At 41.1% G+C, this 21,644-nt stretch overlaps 1 protein-coding gene across 1 annotated transcript in view; it reads left to right on the forward strand.

Annotated features, from left to right (window-relative positions):
- The window catches only part of ANXA5 (annexin A5), a 30,659-nt gene extending 17,840 nt beyond the window's left edge, over positions 1–12,819 (forward strand). The window contains exons 7-13 of the mRNA XM_045468641.1: positions 1,419–1,498; positions 1,889–1,945; positions 7,887–7,980; positions 9,089–9,184; positions 10,716–10,774; positions 10,987–11,109; positions 12,284–12,819. Coding sequence (XP_045324597.1) covers positions 1,419–1,498; positions 1,889–1,945; positions 7,887–7,980; positions 9,089–9,184; positions 10,716–10,774; positions 10,987–11,109; positions 12,284–12,346 — 572 coding nt within the window. The 3' untranslated portion in view covers positions 12,347–12,819. The remainder of the gene's footprint in view (positions 1–1,418; positions 1,499–1,888; positions 1,946–7,886; positions 7,981–9,088; positions 9,185–10,715; positions 10,775–10,986; positions 11,110–12,283) is intronic.
- Positions 12,820–21,644: the final 8,825 nt, after the last annotated feature.

A 21,644-nucleotide genomic window follows, 5' to 3' on the forward strand; every position in this document is an offset into this window, starting at 1 on the left:
AATTGATAAAAATGTTTGAGTAAACGTGTCATTTTAGCTAATGGTAATGCTTGAATACTCTGCATTTTAATTTTTTACCTTGGTGTACCTTTTTGTGTGTGAAAAAATAATCTGTATTTCAATCTGAATGTGAATGGAACCAAGAAAATGAAATAAAAAGTAAAGGTAGAGTGTTCTTTTCTCATCTCCTCAAAGTTTCTGTATCAGACTCTTTGTCCTGACTGAGCAGGAGCAGACTATCCAGATGGTCAGCCTAGTCAACAGACTAACAAGATGAATGCCTTCAGCTAGGAAAATGGGTCCCTATCTTGGAATTAGTTTATTAATCTTGGAGATTATGTTGTAACTCAGCAAGTCAGAACAGTGTGAAATTTATAGCAACTGAATAGTTACCTATTCAGTGCTGGATATTTCTTTCCTGCTTCTCTTTTTACAGTTGGATAGGTCCCAACCACTAAGGCAGAGGGGATACATGTATCTTAACAGCAGAAAATCACATTTGAGGGTTTTTTTTTTTTTTAATGTTTTATTATTTATTTTTGAGAGAGACAGAGTGAGCAGAGGAGGGGCAGAGAGAGAGGGAGACACAGAATCTGAAGCAGGCTCCAGGCTCTGAGCTGTTGGCACAGAGCCTGTCGCAGGGCTCGAACTCACAGCTGTGAGATCATGACCTGAGCTGAAGTCAGATGCTTAACTGACTGAGCCACCCAAGCACCCCTAGAGCTTTTAGACCTTTAGAAGTAGTGCCGAGCTTTTAACGTTTGTCTGCTTTCAGATAATGATTAAGTATTTAAGTGTCTTTGAGCTGCCTTCAATAGCAGCTGTTTGAAAGTTAGTGAAAAGGGCTTGTAGACTTTTGTAGATACCAGTTCTCCTCTTTACTATGGCATTATGTTAAATAACTGGAAATAGAGGCAGGAAGGGGCATGTTTTAAAATATCACTGCTATTAACTTTATTTGCTATAGAGGAAAAATATCTTATTAGGGGAAAGAATGGCCATGCCAGAAGAAAAAAAAAAACAACTCAGAATTTTAGATTATAGAAGAGCTTCTTTGGAAACTAATTATGTAAAACATTTGAAAGAAAGCAATACAAAGTTTAAAATTATGATCAGTTGTGTTTTGGAGGCTTTCCTGTACCATCGCTTGTCTACATAACTGCATTGGTTGAGAGCATTTCTAAATGGCTGAGTCATGGATTTTAGCTTGAATCAAGAACTTTTGGGAGACTTTAATTTGTTTTCTACCAGCCACTCCTAAAGCATTTGCCTTTAGTCTTTAGAGCACTCAGAGGTGGAGAACATTTATACTAATCAAGTATTTCTTTCTTTATGTCTCTTCTATTTGATTAATGGGGCAGGATATCTTTTTTTAGTTGAAAGAAGCTATAAATAAGTATGAAATAATTCTGTTGCAGAATATGGCTCAAGCCTGGAAGATGACGTGGTTGGGGATACATCAGGGTACTACCAGAGGATGTTGGTGGTTCTCCTTCAGGTATTGGGTGGAGAATATTTTAGAGTTTGATTAAAAAATCTGAAGCTGGACTGGTCTGAATCCAGTTAAATAGATTTCTAGTACTTGCTTGCCTGTGTTTGTGTTTCAGAATATCTGACCTAAACTTATAATAGCTAGCTAACTTACAGGTTTGTTTGTTTGCTTTTTTAAGTTATCACTATTCTCTTTCATTCAGAGGATTTAAAATCAAGAGGGTCGTATTGGTTTTAGACACTACTGTGTGATGAGTGAAATATTGTAAATTGGTATCTTAAAATCACATTATTCCTAAGAGAAAGAGCTTTGTGTGCACACCCATCAGGTGGAACCAATTTGCCTTTTGAATAAAAATGCTCATGTAATTCAATAATGTGATATTATCTCTTAAAGGCTAATAGAGACCCTGATGCTAGAATTGATGAAGCACAAGTTGAACAAGATGCTCAGGTGAGATGTGATATGTGGTGACTTTATAATGACATATAAATGAAAAAAGAATCCACGCTAATGGAAAATCATAATATATATTGTGATAGCATCTAAAATAATCTTATTTATGGGCCCTATATAAATCATAAGGCCCATGTAAGTATATTTCTCTGATTTTGATCTGGCCAATAAAATATTTTGTCCCCAAACTGAAATGAAATAAAATGAATTACATATAGTGAATTTCACCTAGATATGGTATTTTTTTGTGTGATTATGGAAATTCATAAAATAGATAATTTTACCAAAAAGCACAGGTATTATTGATTCCACTGCCAGTGAGGCAGGAGGTGTCTTGACAGGAGAGGATAAAAAAGAGAAAATAAGGTGTTTTAGTGATAAATGGTTTCTGAATACATAGATTACAAGTTATTGTAGTACTTGGGAATTCACCCACCTTTCTTTTGATAGAATTCTGAATAGGATTGTTGTCTTGTCAGCTGCTTTTTAGTGACTCCCAAATGAAATTCTATACTCAAATGGCTTTTAAACCCCAGTATAGTCTTACTGTGGTTAATAAGTAATCACACAAACTGATGGTAACCTGAGGGGAGGTGAATGGGAGGGTGGGAGGATGGGTGAAATAGGTGAAGGGGATTAAAGAGTATACTTATCATGATGAGCACTGAGTAATATATAGGATTATTGAATCACTATATTGTACACCTGAAACTGATATAACACTGCATGATAACTATACTGGAATTAAAATAAAAAACTTAAAGAAAACATAAGTAATTAAATGTAGGAAATAGCGTTAGGACATTTTTGAAACATGAGACTAGAAAACTGAAAATTGGTAATGAAAGAATTATTTGTATTCTTAGAATCATATACCATAGTCCTGTCTCTCTGGTCACATGTTTCAATATACAATTCTGATTGTTGGTCCTACACCATTGAAAAAGGAAGGGTCATATTCACTCCTCCAGTTGACTTCTCTATGAAACAACCATTGGATGTGTAATCTGACTTTGGTAATGGGAAAGAGAAGGCGTTAGTATTCTTTTGGGTGGGTTGATTTTGTAATGGCTTTGGAATGTTAGCATCTTTTTGTCTATCTGGAGACAGAAGGAAAGCAAATGATCATTTACTGAGGACTGTCTATGCAGTATTTGATGCTTCCCTTACTGTCTGTCCTCCATAAAATGCAAACCTATTGTGTCACAGCCCTATATAAAACATTAAAACTTCAGTGGGTCCATTATCTTCAGAGTAAAGTTCAAGCCCTAAATATGGTTTATAAGCCTCTTTGTTATCCCTTGCTTTCTTATGCCTCCAGCCTCTCTTGCTTTCTTTCTCCACCTGCCCTTTCCTCCACCCATTCACCTATTTCCTCTTCAGGAGTCAGTCTTCAGGTTAGCTACTTTTCAGGTCTCCCTGCCTGACCCCTCCAAGTGTATGTCAGGTGCCCTTAGGAAAGACTGTAGAGTCTCCAGCTTCCTGTCACAGTCCACCCAACTTATATTGAAGCTGCCTATTCACTTGTCTGCTTACCCAGGGCACTCTGAGCTGTCAGTTTGGTTTGTATCCTCTGGATCTAGCATTTAGTAGGCATGCAGTATATAACTGGTGAATGGATTAGTACATAATTGTGAAGTAGAGGGGATGATTTTCCTCTTATCCATAAGGAAACCGAGGCTCAGGGATTTGAGAATCAATCCCGTGGTTCCCACTGACTAGTGGAACTGGATTCATACCTGTGCCAGTCTAACCCTCAAGCTCTTTCTCTTTCAACTAGACAACAGTCTGTGTTTTTACCTGTTAGTTCCTCTCCCTTGATTCCTGTACCATGTAAAAGGTTTATTAAATATAGATTTGAAGCACAGGTCTAGCTTAACTCTGCATTCTTGAAGGAAGAAATTTGGCTCCTTGAGGAGAAAGCTCTAGTCATCCCTTCAAACTTGTACTCCTGACTGTTAGAAATGACCTTATTGCTTTCCAAGCATTAATTATTTGTGGGTTTTGTAGGAAACAATGTGATTCTCATACTCCTACTCTCAAGAGTAGGAGTGCTAGATGCTTTTTAGTGGTCACTGTGGAAGAAGCCAACTCTAGTAGTCTCAGATGAATGCAGTGAGTCTTACATTAGCAGTAGGCTGATTTCTCAGCATAGCTGGTGATGTAATGAGAGCATTGCTGCAGTGTGAGGCTAGGGAGTGGAAACAGTGCATTTTTACCTCAATTTCATTGATTTCTCTCCTCAGAGTACTCAGTGTATAGCATTGCTTCTTGGACTTTTAAGTGCATGTGAATCACCTGGGGATGTCCTTAAAACAGCAGATTCTGATTCAGTAGGTCTGGGTGGAGCCTGGGATTCTGTATTCCTAACAAGCTCTCAGGTGATACCTCTGTGGTTCTGGGACCACATTTTGAGTACCAGGTCTATATAGGTGTCACTTAACTGCTGTGCAGAAGATACGACCATTCAGAACCCTGAAGGGGAAACTTTATACCTCCGAAAACTGTCTTATGAAGTTACTTTAAAATATCCCTGAAATAGAATCCAGGTTCTTTACACTTTCGGTGATTAGGAACAACATAGAACATGCTATACGGGCCATCAGTCTTTGATTCTATTTTTTTTTTTTTTTAATTTATTTATTTTGAGACAGAGAGGGAGTATGAGCAGGGAGGGGCAGAGAGAGAAGAAGCGAGAGACAATCCCAAGCAGGCTCCATGCTGTCAGCACAGAGCCTGATAGGGGGCTCAATCTCGTGAACCAGGAAATCATGACCTGAGTGAAAATTAAGGGTCCCATGCTTAACCACCTGACCTACCCAAGCACCCCAGTTTTTGATTCTTTGAAATGTATTATTATTAACTAATTCAGCCTGTTAAAAATAATTATCCTTTCATCCATAGGAAACAGAACACACCTAATTCTTGTAGCAAGGGCAGCTGGACTGTTCTCACTAATGGGAATTTAAGATTTCTTAATTGAGAGTAAGCTGAGACAAACAAAGGGCACTTGGCCCTTTTATAAGCTTTTGGATTTTTTCTCTACCGATACCTGGCGCTAAGAGGATTCATTCTGTTTCAGGAATTTGATAAGTCACAGTGAGTCATTCACCTGGGAAATTAACATTGTTGTAGATAATCCACTTTACTCTCTTACATTTTTAATGCTTTAAACTGATTTTACCTCTTCCCCCCACCCCCCACCCCCCACTCTAAATTCTTGTTTCATGCTCATAGAGAAAAAGCTATGCTCTTAGGGGAAGGAGGGGGAAGAGAGGGGAAGGAGAAGGAATCAATGTTTACCGAGTATCTGCTTTTGATGACCTGATACTATTTGATGTAGTCATTATATAAGTTACATAATCTGCATTAACGCCTCTGTAGAAATATTATTCCTACTCTGTAGGTGAAAACACTGAGACTCAAAAAGAGATTAAATAACTCATCTAAGATCTCACAGATAAGGACAAGGACCAAATCTTTTTGACTCTAAAACCTTTGCACTGAACCAGGGGTTATCAAACTGAGCTAAACTGTAAAGCCCACTCTGAGGGAAGAGGGGAGGATGAAAAGGTGTGAGGGTCCTTCATCCAGAGCAGCTCCGTGGATATTTGCCATCCTCATTTAGAAGAAAGGACTCTTACATTCAAACAAGACAAAACCAAAACTTTAAAAAAAATCTTTGTTCCAGGGCGCCTGGGTGGCTCAGTCAGTAGAGCGTCTGACTTCAGCTCAGGTCATGATCTCATGGCTCCTGACTTCGAGCCCTGCGTTGGGCTCTAATGCTGACAGCTTGGAGCCTGGACCCTGCTTCGGATTCTGTGTCTCCCTCTCTCTCTCTCTGCCCCTTCTCTGCTTGTGCTCTCTCTCTCTCTTTCTCTCTCAAACATAAATAAACATTAAAAAAACTTTTTTTAAAATCATTATTCCATGTGAAGATTATTATTACTGCATATGATTTACTCAGTAGTTTTAGAATATGTATTGATCTAAAACATAATTCTTTTAAGAAAATTAAGAGATTCTAGTTATTTTTTTTTAATGTTACTTATTTTTGAGAGAGAGAGAGACAGAGTGTGAGAAGGGGAAGAGCAGAGAGAGAAGGGCACACAGAATCCGAAACAGGCTCCAGGCTCTGGGTTGTCAGCACAGGGCCTGATGTGAGGCTCAAACTCACAAACTGTGAGATCATGACCTGAGCTGAAGTCGGACACTTTATCGACTGAGCCACCCAGGCACTCCAAGAGATTTTAAATAGCCATTTTGCAAATGATTTCCATATTACAGGCCTAACTCTGCCATGCCTGCTAGAGAAAATTTCTAGAAATATGGAATAGTTGTTCAGAAAGGAGTACTTCAGTAATACTTGCAGGATTGTGTAGAATGCACCCCCTCTTTTAGGTGTCAATGTGTATGTATATCTTATCTATGTGTAGAAAACGTTGTAGAGGTAGTAACCGATATCTTTAGGATATTGGCATTCATGGTAATTTTTTTTATTTGTTTTTTTTTCTTTTGTTATATAAAATTTCTCAGTGAACCTGTGTTATTTTTGTAATTAGGTTTAAAAGTTATTTTAAGACAGGTCTATAACACCATGATGTAGTTCTAAAATTTAGATACTTGCACAACTTTCGTTGTAACTCTTTTCAGTTCTGAAGAACATGCTCGCATGACCAGGATTGGTATTATTTATTTTTATCATTAAAATAAATCATTTTCAAAATTGAGTGTAAAGATGTGACTCATTTTTTAAAATTTCCTGGAAAGGTAACAAAAACTAGATCTATCTCACCATAATCTACATTTTTAAACACACTATGATCGAAATTTCTACATTTAAACACGTGCTGTGATCTCATCACCTTCTGTCCTTATGTGGTATGCCACTTGTGAGCATAAAGGCAGCTGAAGGCTCAGCAAATTGCATTTGTCTTGGCTTAATAGGTATACTTACCTGGAAATGAATAAAAGGGTAGTATAGACATTTTAAAGATTCATGCATTGGGTTTTAATAAATTATCCACATCTCAATAAGTGGGATCAGGTTTAATGATGATGTTTATATATAATTTTATTTTATTTTTTTTTAGCAATTATATGAATACTAAAAACCATATAGTCTCCATTTAAGAAGTAAATCCAGACAAACTATTCAACAAGTATATGTTAATTGCCTGCTGTATGCCAAGTGTTGTGATCTACCCCCAACCTTTTAAAAAGTCATTGTGATCTTTTATTTTTATTTTATTTTTTAAATGTGCATTTGTTTATTTTTGAGAGAGAGAGAGAGAGACAGAGAATCCCAAGCAGGCCCCACGCTTTCAGTGCAGAGCCCGACCTGGGGCTTGAACCCACGAATGCTGAGATCATGACCTGAGCTGAATTCAAGAGTTGAACACTTAACTGAATGAGCAACCCAGGCTCACCCCCCACCCCCATTGTGATCTTTTAGAAATGTGAAAGCTCTTTGTAGCTAATTTTGGTTAAACTGCAGTTGAAAAGGGAAAATATGGAGTTTATTTTTTTATCATGTGTTCCTGAATAGCTGCTGAGTAAGCAAAACAGAAAATGTAGACCATTTAGCTTCTAGTTAAATTCTTTCCCAGTCTGTAAGTGGATGTGTCAAGAGTGAAGTGATTAGAAATTTCTGCCAACCACACCATTGCCCCTGAAAGACACAGCATGGTAGACATTTTGAGACCGTTTAACCTTGCCCCATTGTTGTGCTTTATTCCTTTGACTCACTAATCTGTGGCACAGTTCAGTGGCAAGCTCCAAAGTAGCTCCATACTCACCTCATTGAGTTTAGGAAACAGAAATGAAAAGTGTAAGATGGTGAATCGGGCACATTAATGTACAGGGAATAAAACACAGGTATGATTCAGAACCTGGAAATGGAGGGACAATATACTAATTGAGGTTGAAATTTTCACAGGCTTTGTTTCAAGCTGGAGAACTGAAATGGGGGACAGATGAAGAAAAGTTTATCACCATCTTTGGAACACGAAGTGTGTCTCATTTGAGAAGGGGTGAGTGAAAAAAAATTGTGTATGCTGCTGGTACTTTGGTTAATTTTGAAAGTACAGGAGCCAGTGTGCCAAAATATGTACTGTTTAACAGACACTGAGTCAATCAGTTTTTGTATTTCTTCCTTTTGGTAGCCATGAGAAATCTCACAATTCTCTTTGCTGCTCTTGTGTTTACAGAACTAGAGATCCTTAGTTCCCCCTTTGCAATCAGAGGGTGAGGAGGGAGCTAGGCCTCTAGATTGTCACTCTCATTGTCACAAATCACTGAGCTGTGTGTGGTTCACTTCAGTATTTCCTCCTAAGTAGTGGGATGCATGACCTCATCTCTAGACATTCATTAGTTCTTGTGGTATCAAGTGGGAATGAGTTCAGTGGCCTTACTAATCGGGGCTTTAAAAATTGGCTTTTCTATAGGTAGCATTCCTTGGCTGATTTGGCAAGACCTGGGCTCTTTTTGTGTTTCTGCACCACTGTCCTTGGTATTTTGGGGTTTTCTTTCTCATGCTCTGTACCTCATTGTCACAGGATGGCTACTGAAGCTCCAAATTTATCAACCACTTTAATAGCAAGAAGAAAGGGACAAACCAATCATACCTGTTTATCACTTAAAACAAATTTCTTTTTTCAATGTTTATTTTTTAGAGACAGAAAGCATGAGCAGAGCACGAGCAGGGGAGGGGCAGAGAGAGAGAGGACTGAGGATCTGAAGTGGGCTCTGAGCTCTCAGCACAGAGCCTGACGTGGGGCTCGAACTCATGAACGATGAGATCATGACCTGAGCCGAAGTTGGATGTTTAACCAACTGAGCCACCCAGGGGCCCCTGTTTATCACTTTTTAATAAGGAAAGAAAAATTTCTCAGAATCCTCTCCAGCAGATTTACCTTTCGGTCTCATTGGTTGTAACTAGTAAGTAGAGGCCAGAAAATCAGTGAACAAAGAACATTTATAATCCGTTGTTGAGGGCTTGCCATATTGAGGCTCTACAACAAAGTCCAGGTTCTGTCAGCAAGGAAAAAGGGGAGATTTGTGTTCAGTAGGACAATACATGCTTAGAGTAAATACCTTCTTTCCTTTACATGATTAAGAAATTATTTTCCTTTCTTATAGTGTTTGATAAATACATGACTATATCAGGATTCCAAATTGAGGAAACTATTGACCGAGAGACTTCTGGTAATTTGGAGCAACTACTCCTTGCTGTTGGTAGGTAGTTTTACAATGTATATAAAATTTATGGTGTTAAGAGCTAAAGCATTTATTCAATTGAAGGTGTATCTGAAAGGAACCACTTCTTTCTTTATGAAAAGAAGGTCTTATGATATTTGGGTGAAGCAAACTCCTCAATTTCCAATTCAAAGTCTGTTTTGATGTTGGAAATGAATTAATCTGGTTAGTTCATCTAATCCCATGGAAATACTGAAACAATTGTTTGAAAGTCATTTTGAAGCTGCATTAAAAATATTACTATTTTATTATGAATCTGAAGTGTGAGCATTATCTCAGAGGCTTTTAAATATTTGAGATTCTTGTGGAATTTTTGTATTCTTTTGAATACTGTCCTCACAACTTTGAGGCTGACTGAGAAATTGGAATCTGAGTTAGAAAAAGTATCTTTTGTATGATGGAAGATATAATAATGGTTATTTTCAAATTAATTTAGAAATTGGTTTCAGCTAAATATTCAGAATGATCTAGGAACATTGAAGAACTGAGTTTGTATATACTCTCTAAATCCAGGGAGAATCTAGTTTGTGAGCTCCCAGTGGCCCTAGTTTTCATATGGGTTTGGAGTTAACCTGTCTGCTATTTGTTCTGAGTATTTGGCATTGATCTCAAGTTCTGTGCTGTTGTCTGGAGAATAAGCTAATGACGTTCATGAACCACCACTAATAGTAGCCTTTGATTTGACTTCCGCAGTTAATGAATTTTAAAAGAAAACTTTTAGACAGCCCCTTCATAATTACAATAGATTTGACATAATGACATTTTTAGTTACTGGTGGCTGTTTTGTTTAAGCGTTGGAAAAGAGAGAATAACTCCACCACCCCCAATTCATGGATCGTTATTTCTGTATATTAAGAAATTTTCATATGGATAGTTTCTGAAGTTGAGCCAACTGAAGTCTGAGCAGCCCTGAAACAGAGTAGATACATATATGTTCAGGGAAGATACTCTTTTTCTCTTATCCGTTTATCTGGGTGTTTCTACTGAATTGGGTAAGTCTCATGCTGCTCTATGTAAATCATGGATATTAAAGAATATGGAGAGAATACCTAGGTTAAGACTATAGAAAGATAGTCTAAGATTTGTCGAAGATTAGATAGAGTGGTTACCTTGTTTTGTTTGCTTGAATGTGTTGGATTTAAAACTTCTAGGGTGCCTGTATATTTATTGAAGATGAAGAAAGTTGTGGGTAATAGCCCAGGCCACCCAAACTGTGATAGCAGACAGGTACTCATAGAACAAAGGGGAGTTGAAAAACTCACGTGCCCTGTCCTACACACCTTTCTATGTAGAACTCAGAACTTTAAGTAAATCTCAACCCAGTTGCTAAGAAAATACTTGGCGAATAAGGAGATCAGATCAGCTTGCAAATGAGCAGTTTTTTAACCTATGTTACTTTTATATTTGTAAATAAGTAGAGCAATAAGCATGAAGCAACTGTTGGTTTTTAATTACTTAATTCTTTTCCTATCAGAATAGCATCTGACCGTTGTATTATTTATTTTCTTAGTGAAATCTATTCGAAGCATACCTGCCTACCTTGCAGAAACCCTCTACTATGCTATGAAGGTAAGTGCATACCTGGAATCTTCCATCTAATTAATTTATCTTTCTAGTTATCTTTGCATATTATTATGATTTAAATGATAGACTTTGGGTTTTTTTATTCCCCTTAAAACATGCTACCAAATTGTTTTACTTTATTGATTCATCCTAACTCAGGAGAGTTTGATGCCATATTTGACACTTTTAAACAATGTGCCTCTCTTTCCTTATTAAAGGGGGCTGGGACAGATGATCATACCCTCATCAGAGTCGTGGTGTCCAGGAGCGAGATTGATTTGTTTAACATTAGGAAGGAGTTCCGGAAGAATTTTGCCACCTCTCTTTATTCCATGATTAAGGTAGTAGAATCTTTCTTTAACTTATGTTCAGAAATCCAGAGCAGACCAATAGATAGCAGGTAAGACATGGATGAGAGAACCCAGTTCTTGGTTAAAGTTTACAATTTTAGTCGTGTGATTAGAGCTATGACTTACGAAACTTGGCATAATGTTTCCTAAAGTCCGGATGATGGCTCCCAAGTGAAAGTTGGCCCTTGGTAAGGCTTGAGGCTTTTTGTTGAGCCTAGCAGCATTATTTAGTAGTGGTGACAGATGACTCAACAAACCCAACCCCTGCCCCTGATGATAAGGTGTTTGTTCTTTCTCTCTTTTATCAGTTCCAGCTGTCTTTATTAGTTCCTCCTTCCTCCCATATCAGACTTTCCTTTCTTTATTGTCTGTTATCAGCTTGTCTGTGGTATTGGTTCATAGTTCAGGAAAGAACCAACCAGGTTATATCAGAAATAAGTAAAGAGCTTGAGTATTACTATCATTTTTGTCTCTTTAAAAGCAAGGGAGACTGTGGCCTAAATTTAAAGTTGGCTTAAGGCCTTTTGACTTTCTTTCCTTTCTCTCTTTTCACTCTCTCTTCTTTCTTTCTTTTAATAAAGGGGAAAGTGGGCCATATGCAAAGCAGGATCTCAACTGAGCAAGCTTTGAACTTTGTGTGTGTGTGTGTGTGTGTGTGTGGTGTGGCTGGGTTGAAGGACACTGGAGAGTTCTTGCATGCACTCTGAGCTTGAAAGATTAATTTATCCTACATATCTGTATATGAAATAAGCAGAGGTAAAGCTTATCCTGCTCCCCTGTCTTTGAAGCAAAAACATAACAGCCACACAGTCCCAGGATTGCTTCCCTTAGCCAGACACATAGTATATGATAGAAACTTAGAGGTTTAGAAACCTTGATTTGAATATCATTGTAAAATCTTCCTTTTCTCTGTATTACTAACTGAAGAAGAGCGTACTTCATTGTCTTAGAGCTGTGCCTTTAAGGGGTGCAATTAGAAATTAAACATATGTTACATTGGTAGGAAACTCCTGGTATAACATTCCTGATGTGAAAGTCACATACACAGAGATTATCCACTTGAGAGAAAAGTCACATGAATAAAACTTTTTGCCAGACATTTAGTTTTTTATTTTCGGAGACTTCTGTGACTCACAGAGCTTAACGGAGTACATTTGGGTTTCAGGGTGATACGTCTGGGGACTATAAGAAAGCCCTCTTGCTGCTGTGTGGGGGAGAAGATGACTGAGGTACCAGCTGGAAAGAGATTCCTGTGCCGTGCCTGCCACCGCCGCTATGACCTTCCTTCACATCTCGCTGCACTTTCTGTATGCCGGTGCTTGACACATTGCCTTATTCATACTAGTATGCTAATGACCAAAACATACATGTTGCAGAAGAAAAATAGTGGTGCTTCTTTCTGATATTCAGTTAAGATCTTTCTCTTTGTTTATTATAGTACTGAAGTGTACTTATGTTACTAAAGTCTAAAGTCTGTGTCATTTATACTTTCTTTTAAAAGATGAGACTGCTTTTAGCCTTTTTAAAAAACTTCATTTATATTAAATTGATAACCGTATTTCCTTAATCGGAACTCTAGCTTTGAAATTATGAACTCCTGGAAGTGTTACTAATCAAGTTTGCTACTAAATTAAACCTGGTTTAATTCAAAAGATTGCATTCAAAAGATTAATGAAAAATAAACATTTCCTTCCTCCTGAATTATCTGTATGTGTTCAGAAAAATTTTTTAAAAATCATTTTTATTTGAGTATGGTTGGTACAATGTTACATTAGTTTTAGGTGTACAACATGGTGATTCAGCAGCTCTACAGGTCGTGCTGTGCTCACCACACATGTAGCTACTACTGTTAGCATAGAACGCTATTACAAAACCAATGACTATATTCCCTATGCTGTTCCTTTTATTCCTATGACTTCTTCATTCCATCACTGGAAGTCTGTATCTCCCTCTCCCCTTCACCCGTTTTGCCCATCCCTTTGTCCTTCTCCTTTCTGGTAACCATCAGTTTGTTCTCTGTACTTAAGGTCTGGTGCTGCTTTTTGTTTCTTTGTTTATTCATTTGTTTTTTAGATTCCACATATGAGTGAAATGATATGGTATTTGTCTTTCTCTCTCTGACTTGTTTCACTGAGCGTAATACCATTAACAATGATATCTTTTTCTAAGCTAGTCATTGGCAATGGTGTCACCTGACAGCTGAATTTGCAGTTGACTTTTGGGTGATAAACGTGAATTGCAGCTGCATCCCTCTGCATGTGGAACGAGAGAGAGGTTAAGGGGTCTCTGATTGATTTATAGCATATATAGCATCAGTTAAGGTGATGCTTAGGATGCTAGTTGCTTAGTAGAAAAGCTATTTTAAAACAGCCTAAAAATTAAAATAAAATAAAACAACCTAAAAATTCAGAGCATACTTTTCTCTTTCCTATTATTAACTTGTTTTTCCTATTTTCATCTGCTACCTTCTTTGAGATAAAAAAGCAGGCAACATCTGTTAGAAAGAAGCAGTTTCTTTCTTTCTTATAATATTTACCTTTCAGTTTTCTGCTTTCAAACTGCTTCTTGAATTGGTGTCAGTTTCGTTTTTTGCACTGACACCCTTAGGTAAGCATTTTTTTAAAGCATGTGATTGCTAATAATAAGACATTTTTATAAATGGACTGCTCTCCCTTTGAAAATTTTTAAGTAGTAATTTGTTCTTGTTATAACCTTGGCTGCTAATCAGAATAACCATGGAGCCTTAAAAATTATATGTACATATAACATTGCTTTTTTTTTTTCCATAAGCAATTCTGAAGCAGAGCCAAGTTGAGAATCAATTGCCTACATATTTTTTTTCCAGTTTTATTCGGATATAATTGACATACATCACTGTGTAAGTTTAAAGTATACAGCATAATGAGTTGACTTACATATATATTGCAAAAGGATTACCATAATACATTTAGCTAACATCCATCATCTCATATAAATGAAAAAAAAGTTTTCTCCTTGATGATAATTCTTAGGATCTCTTAACTTTCAAATATGTGAGATCACACAGTGTTAAGTGTTGTACATTATATCCCCAGTACTTACATATCTTATAACTAGAAGTGTGTACCTTTTGACCACTTTCACCCAATTATCCCGTTCCCCATTCCCCACCTCTGGTAACCACAAATCTGATCTCTTTTTCCATAACTTTGTTTTTTTGTTGTCATTTTTTGGATTCCACATGTCATAGAAGTCATAGAGTATTTATCTTTTCTCTGACTTATTTCACTTAGCATAATGTCCTCAAGTTTCATTTATGTTGTCACCGATGACAAGATTTCCTTCTTTTCTATGGCTGAATAATAGTGTGCTGTCTATATATATCACATTTTCTTTATCCATTCATCCACTGATGGAAATTAGGTTGCTTCCGTGTCTTCGCAATTTGTCAATAATTCTGCAATGAATATGGACTTGTCTCTCAAATCTTTGTAATTGTTCAAGCAGCCTACTTTTATTCTTAGTGGCTCCCAGGAGTTGAAGGTGCACCAAGACCATTTAGGGTCCTAAAGGGTGGTGGGGGTGAATCTCAGTCATTACCTAGATTCAGGCTAATTGGAATCCAGATTCTCAGGTAGAAGCTTTTAAAGCATGTAAAAATCCCCTTTTTAGGGGAAGAGTGAGAGATGGGCATTTCTGTTTGCTTTCTCTACACTAAGTCCTAGAGTGATGGCCAGTTAAGAACTGTTTCTTAGTTTGGTACACTCTCACTGAACTGGTGAACAGAGCCCTCCAGGCCTCCAGAGCCAGGCTATCAAGGGATGTGTCCTCTGGCAGTAGTCACAAAAGCCGGTGCACCATACATCTACACAAACTCCTTTCTTGGACACCAGGAACATGGAGTGGGGCAAGGGAGGGAATGAAGATGGCACCTGCCAGCCTCCCTGGTTTGTGGAGAGAATTTTAGTCAGCCTCTAGGTGTATTTTTGATTAGAATCCTACCCCTTATGGGGCGCCTGCGTGGCTCAGCCAGTTAAGTGGCTCAGGTCATGATCTCACGGCTCCTGAGTTCGAGCCCTGCACGGGGCCCAGCATTGGGCGCTGTGCTGACAGCTCGGAGCCTGGAGCCTGCTTGGGATTCTGTGTCTCCCTCTCTCTCTGCCCCTCCCCTGCTCATATTCTGTTTCTCTGTCTCTCAAACATGAATTAAAAAAAAAAAAAAAAAAAAAAAAAAAAAGAGAGAATCCTACTTGTTAGGCCCCGGCTATGAAGATAAGCTAATAGGCTTCTTTCACAGAAAGACTGGGCACTATTCACTCTGCTGTCTCTGTGCTATGCCCTGGGGTGGGTGGCTGGGTAAGAACTACTTCACCATTTGTAACAGCCCTTCAGCCATGAGCACAAGCCATGCCGACTACTAGAACCAGGTAATTGGGAGGTGTCCCCTGGGTGGCAGCTGTAAAAATCAGACGAGTGCACAAGCTCCCATCCAGGAGTCCCAGTGAACCACAGCAAGGCAGGGGAGCTGCAATGATAGTGCCCATTGGCCTCTGTCACTGGAGAGCACTTCAGCAGGCCCCTAGGTGTGTGTTAAACCAGAAGCCTGCCCCTCAGGCTGAAGCTCCAAGACAAGCAAATAGGCTTCTTTAACAAAAAGCCTGGGGGTGTGTTTCGGTCTAGTGTCTCTGCGTTTGGGTGTGGTAGCCAGTCATGCACCATTGCTCCCTTTGTCCCAGTCTCCTGGGACCCACGAATGCAAGCCCTGCTGGTCCCTAGAGCCAGGTTACCAAGGGGTGTCTCCTGGGTGGCAGCCTTAAAAGCAGGCACCAGACACGTGTGCAACTCCTCTCTGAGGGACACTGGCGATCTGGGTCACACAAGGGGAGAATGAGAAGACTGGTCTTTGGAGAGGATTACAGTCAGCCTTTAGGATGTGTGTTCATTTGCAAACCTGCTCTCATGTTGCAGAACCAGGCTGGAATGCTGCCAGAAAAACCTAACGGCACTCGGAGATCTTGGTGGATCAGAGATTTATTTAACACCAGTGGGCTCAGAGGAGACTGTTTCTCCAAAGGTCTGAGCGCCGAGTGCAAGTGGGGAGGGTAATTTATAGTCGTCAGCTTCCATATCTGTGGGGGTTTTTGTGCACACAGCAAACAAAGGAAGAAGAACCCAGAGGAGGGGTCTCTACACTAGAGACCAGAGTCTGTTTTAGCCTCGTCGGCCATCTTTGGCGTACTTTATTCACTTCTCCAACATTCCCCCCTTTGATGCCTTTTAAAAAAACTTTTAGAAGGCATCACCTTTCAGTTTTACAGGTTGGTACTCTCGGAAGGCTAACATACATGCAGTAGTTTGGTGAGCAACACCAAAGTGTTTTCAGTAAAACATACCAGGGCATTCAGTATACAGGGGCTGCTGGATACAAGTAAAATTATGGAGAGGAGGGGCCCTGCCAGAGCAGGAAGCCAGGATGCCCAATCCGTGAGATCCCATCCTTTCCATTGATTGATACTTTCCTATTGTCTACGTTGAATTCTTTCCTTGGGTTCCTTAACCTTAGTTGTAACTATTCCTGACTGGTTTACGAAATAGCAACATTCCTCCCTCAGAAAGATGCAAGTCCCTCCTTTTTCTGAGGTGAGGAGATAGAGGGACTTGCCTATTTTGGAGGGTCACTGCCGCCCTCCAAAGAGAGTTTATTTGGCTTTGTAAGGTTACCAGAGAATCTGCCACCCATTCCACGTCTTCATTTATCTCTTGAGATAGTCTGTGGTATAGTCCTACAGATGAACCTATGTCTCCTATTGTGGTTTCTATTCCTGTTGCAATTCCTGCTACTATCAGAACGGGTAGCAGGACTGTCTGTTTAGCCTGGGACTTGGGGCTAAAGGCTGTTAGGAGCTGATCTACAGTGTATACGGATATCTCTGGAGTTAGGAAGTTGGAATAACATATCTGAGTCCAGTTGGCCTCTAAGCATTGGTAGGCTGAATTAGAACACAGAGGGTTGCATTCCTCTTTAAGGTTATATTTCTTCTGCATAGAGAGGTACTGTTCATACCTTCAGGGACTGTACAGACTAGATTGTTGGCATTTGTGAGAAAGATCCCAGTGGCCAGGGGTCCAATTAAGACAGAGGTGTTGGTTTTGAGATTTTCAGGAGCTTCCCAGGTCAAAGGGATGGGAATGGCTAAGTAAGCCCTCTGGCTGAGGGGCAAGCACATCCAGCAGGTTTGGGTGTGATTATCTATTTTATGGAGGACTTCTAGAGTAGTGTTGGCCCAATGCTGGAATGGGGAATTGGTAAGCATCTGATTGACGGCTGAAAGGTTCAAACCTTGGTAGGCTGCCAGGGGAGTGGTCACCTTTATGGCTTGTATTACCCTATCCTGGGTATCTTATATAACTTTTTGAAGGGCCCTGTCTTGCACTCCTCCCCTGTCTGAGATCCCCCATTGAGGAAGGTAAGTGTAGCAAGCTTGCTTTCCTCTCTGGAGGCCCTTGTTGTGATGTGGGTTCCTGACATTTTGGGTTATCGTTATGGTCCAATACTTAGTCCTTGGGGCACCGGGTGACTGACAGAGAGTGGGTGTTTTTCCCTTGAAGCAATCTTTGTGGAGGGAGGTGAAGGCGCTGAACGCCCTTGACCCCATTATTGTCATATAACAATCCTGGGGGCAAAGTAGGTAAGCGGCAGTTGTAAGGGTGAGAGAAGTTATCATAATATACAGGAAATACTTAATAATCCTCCCATCCAGAGGAGGTATGTAAGACCCAGTATGCATCTTTTGTCCCACGTCTAGCTTGTTGATGTAGTCTCTATCAGCCCAAACAGTAAGAAGTAAGATTAGGGCTATTACACCAGTAAGGGGCAAGGGCTGGCAGAGCTGCATCCAAACCCCTGGGCTAGGTTCATGCATTGATTTCTCAAGCTTCTGCCGTGTGCAGGCCAGCCAGCTTCCGGGGTGTGGCTGGAGCAGGGCTGGAGGTCTCAGGGGCCAGTTTCCCCTTTGAGGGTCAGTTTAAGCAGGTTGATTGGATCTGGATCACTTTGCCAGGTTGTGGGTTCTTCTGAGTTGGCCTTCTTAACTCTGGAGCGATGGACCCATGGGATGATACCTGTAGGAGTATCACCTGTACAGCCTGTAGGCTGTAGGAATTGTTAAAATAACAGTATGAGGCCCTGTCCACTGTGGTCTAAGAGGTTCCCTCTTCCAATCTTTAACCCACCCAGAGTCTCCTGGCTGAAAGGGGTAAACAGGGGTCCCTAAGGAAATTGGGGCCCTCTCTATGGTGTATCTCTGTAATTTATTTAGGACTGCCCCCAAGGTCTGGAGCTGTTCTCTTATTCCCTTGTCTCCAAGCTGGTGTAGGTCTCCTGGGAGTTTTCCTAAACATGGAGGGGGGTCACCCATATAATAACTCAAAAGGGGAGAATCTCAGTGCCCCAGGCATGCATCGGACACGCAGGAGGGCCAGCGGTAGTAAATCTGGCCATGGGAGATTAGTCTCTTGGTGGAATTTAGCCAGGGTTTCCTTGAGGGTGCTATTCATCCGTTCTACTTTCCCTGAGCTCTGGGGTCGGTAAGCAGTGTGTAGTTTCCAGGTAATGTTGAGGGACTTTGTCAGGGTTTGTATAATGTCTGCCACAAATGCAGGTCCGTTATCACTGTGTATGGTTAAAGATAGACCAAACCGAGGCACAATCTCCCATAGAAGGGCTTTGGCCATCTCGCGCCTTTGTTCTGTTCTGGTCGGGAATGCTTTGACCCATCCCGAATATGTGCCGATTATTACAAGAAGGTATCTGAACCCTTTATTTGGTTGCATGTCAGTGAAGTCCACCTCTAAGTCTTTGAAAGGGGCAGCCCCCATCTTTTGTGTGCCAGGTGGGGGCTGTGGGGCAGACCAAGCATTGTTTTTGGCACACATTACACATTATTCACTGACAGCTCAGCATAATGCTGGCAGCTGGCTGATATAGTAGTTCTTTTTGAGGAGGGCTTCTAGTGTAGTTTTCCCTAGGTGCGTGAGTTGGTGATATTTCTTCACTATGTGTTTTCCCATAGATGACGGGACAAAGATGTGTCCATTTGGCATGACCCACCATCCCTTTTTGCTTAGTGTGCCCCCTTCTGTTGAGGCCCAACTTCTTTCTTCGTTTATGTATGGGGAGGGGAGTCTTCCCTCTGGGGCACAAGAGTCATAGTAGGTAGGAGCTTTGCCTGGGTCACCACAGGTGGCCGTTCTGGCTGTTTTGTCAGCCAGGTGATTTCCTTGAGTTATGGGGTCGTCTCCTTTCTGATGTCCCTTACAGTGTAGGATAACTACCTTGTCTGGCAGCCATACAGCCTCAAGAAGCTTTAGTATTTCTTCCTTGTTTTTGATAGTTTTCCCTGCAGCAGTAAGGAAGCCTCTTTCTTTATAGATGGCCCTGTGTACACGCACAGTAACAAAGGCATACCGGGAATCATTGTAGATGTTAACTTGTTTACCTTTGCTAAAGATGAGGACTCGGATTAAGGCGTACAGTTCAGCTCATTGTGCCGACCATCTTTCTGGCAAGGCCTTGGTTTCCAGAATTTTGGTGGTTGTGGTTACCGCATATCCTGCTCTTTGACTGCCCTCTTGTAAATAGCTGCTCCCATTGCTGAACAGGGTGATCTCCGGGCTTGTTATAGCCTAGTCTTGGAGGTCTGGGCGGCTGGTGTAGACTTCATCCACTACTTCAGAACAGTCATGGTCGGGTTCTCCCTCCTCCATGGGAAGGAAGGTGGCCGGGTTTAGTGTTCTTACTGTTTTGAGAGTGACCCTTGGGTTTTCATAGAGAAGGCCTTGGTATTGTGTCAGCTGAGAATTGGAGAGGAAACGATATCCTTGGGTGCTCATGAGGGACATGACTGTATGTGAGACCTTAACATTAAGCATTTGTCCCAGTGTGAGTTTGTCTGCCTCCTTGATGAGCAGGACTGTGGCTGCCAGCGCTCTGAGGCACCGTGGCCATCCTTTAGTCACAGGATCAAGTTTTTTTTTGACGGGTAGGCCATTGGCCATTGCCAAGGCCCCATGCTCTGAGTGAGCACTCCAAGGGCTATTTTGTCCTTTTCATGTAAGAAGAGGTTAAAGGGCCTTTCTATGTCAGGCAAACCCAGGGCTGGGGCTCATCCCAGCGCCAACTCTATTTCTGTGAAAGCGGCCCTTGCCTCTGTAGTCCATGCGAGGGGCTCCTGGTCTGGACTCACTATGGCTGAGAATCCGGGAACCCAAATGCTACAGAACCCTGAAGCCCCTAAAAATTCATGCAAGCCTTGTTTTGTTTGGGGCTGAGGCAGTGTGGTGATAACTTTCTTCCTTTCTGGTCCTAGTTCTCTTTTTCCTTTTGTAAGGAGGAAGCCTAAGTATTGGACCTGTTGCTGACAAATCTGTGCCTTCTTCCAAGAGGTCCGATACCCCGAGTAGTACAGGAGCTGCAGGAGGGCCTTGGTACTTTTCATACAGTCTTCTTGGGTGTTGCTGGCAAGGAGAAGGTCATCTACATATTGGAGGAGGACACACCCTGTGGTTTCCCTTGGAAAGTCGGTGAGGTCTGCAGCTAGTGCTTCCCCAAAAAGAGTGGGTGAGTTCTTGAAACCTTGGGGAAGTCATGTCCAGGTCAGCTGCATCTGGAGCCTGTAACAGGCTCAGCCCATTCAAAGACAAACAATGGTTGACTTTGAGGAGCCAGGTGGAGGCAGAACAAAGCATCCTTTAGGTCGAGGCATGTAAACCATCTGGCTGACCCTGGTATTTGGCTGAGGAAAGCATACGGGTTGGGAACCACTGGGTGTAAGGAAACAGTCACTTTGTTAATGGCCCTCAAATCCTGTACTGGTCAGTTCTTCCTCCTGTCTTCTTGACTGGCAAGAGTGGGGTATTCCAAGCCCATTGGCACTCAATTAGAATACCTGCTTCTCTGAGCTTGGTCAGGTGCTCTTGTTTACCCATTCTAGCCTTGAGTGGAAGGGGGTACTGCCTTTGTCTCTGAGTTTGAGCTCCAGGGATCAGGTCAACAATGATGGGGGCCCGACTCCAAGCTAGTCCAGGTGGGTTATCTTCAGCCCATACAGAGGGGAATGTAAACCTGAATTCTGAATCCCAGGGTAAACCCTGGGTGCAGAATAGTCTCCATTCTTCTTCTTGGCAGGGTAATCGCCAAGACCAGGGTTTCCTTCTGCCTTGGGTTTAATTGGAAGCTAGTGTGTCCAGTGGGTTCAAAAGTTACCTGGGCCCCAAGTTTGGAGAGCAGATCCTGGCCCAGGAGAGGAATTGGGCAGTCAGGTAAGTAGAGGAACTCATGCTGGACCTTGTGACCCCCAAGTTCACATTGTCGAGCCTGACACAAGGGCTGCTGCATTGCCTGTGTCCCAGTAGCCCCAAGTATGGTTGCCGTCTTTTAGCTTAAGGGCACCACCAGGGAAGTAACAATGGAATATTCAGCCCCAGTGTCAACCATGAAAATTATTGTTAGGCCCCCTACCTTCATTTCAACCGTGGGCTCATGGGGG

Source organism: Leopardus geoffroyi, chromosome B1, assembly GCF_018350155.1.
Source record: "Leopardus geoffroyi isolate Oge1 chromosome B1, O.geoffroyi_Oge1_pat1.0, whole genome shotgun sequence".
Taxonomy (NCBI): domain Eukaryota; kingdom Metazoa; phylum Chordata; class Mammalia; order Carnivora; family Felidae; genus Leopardus; species Leopardus geoffroyi.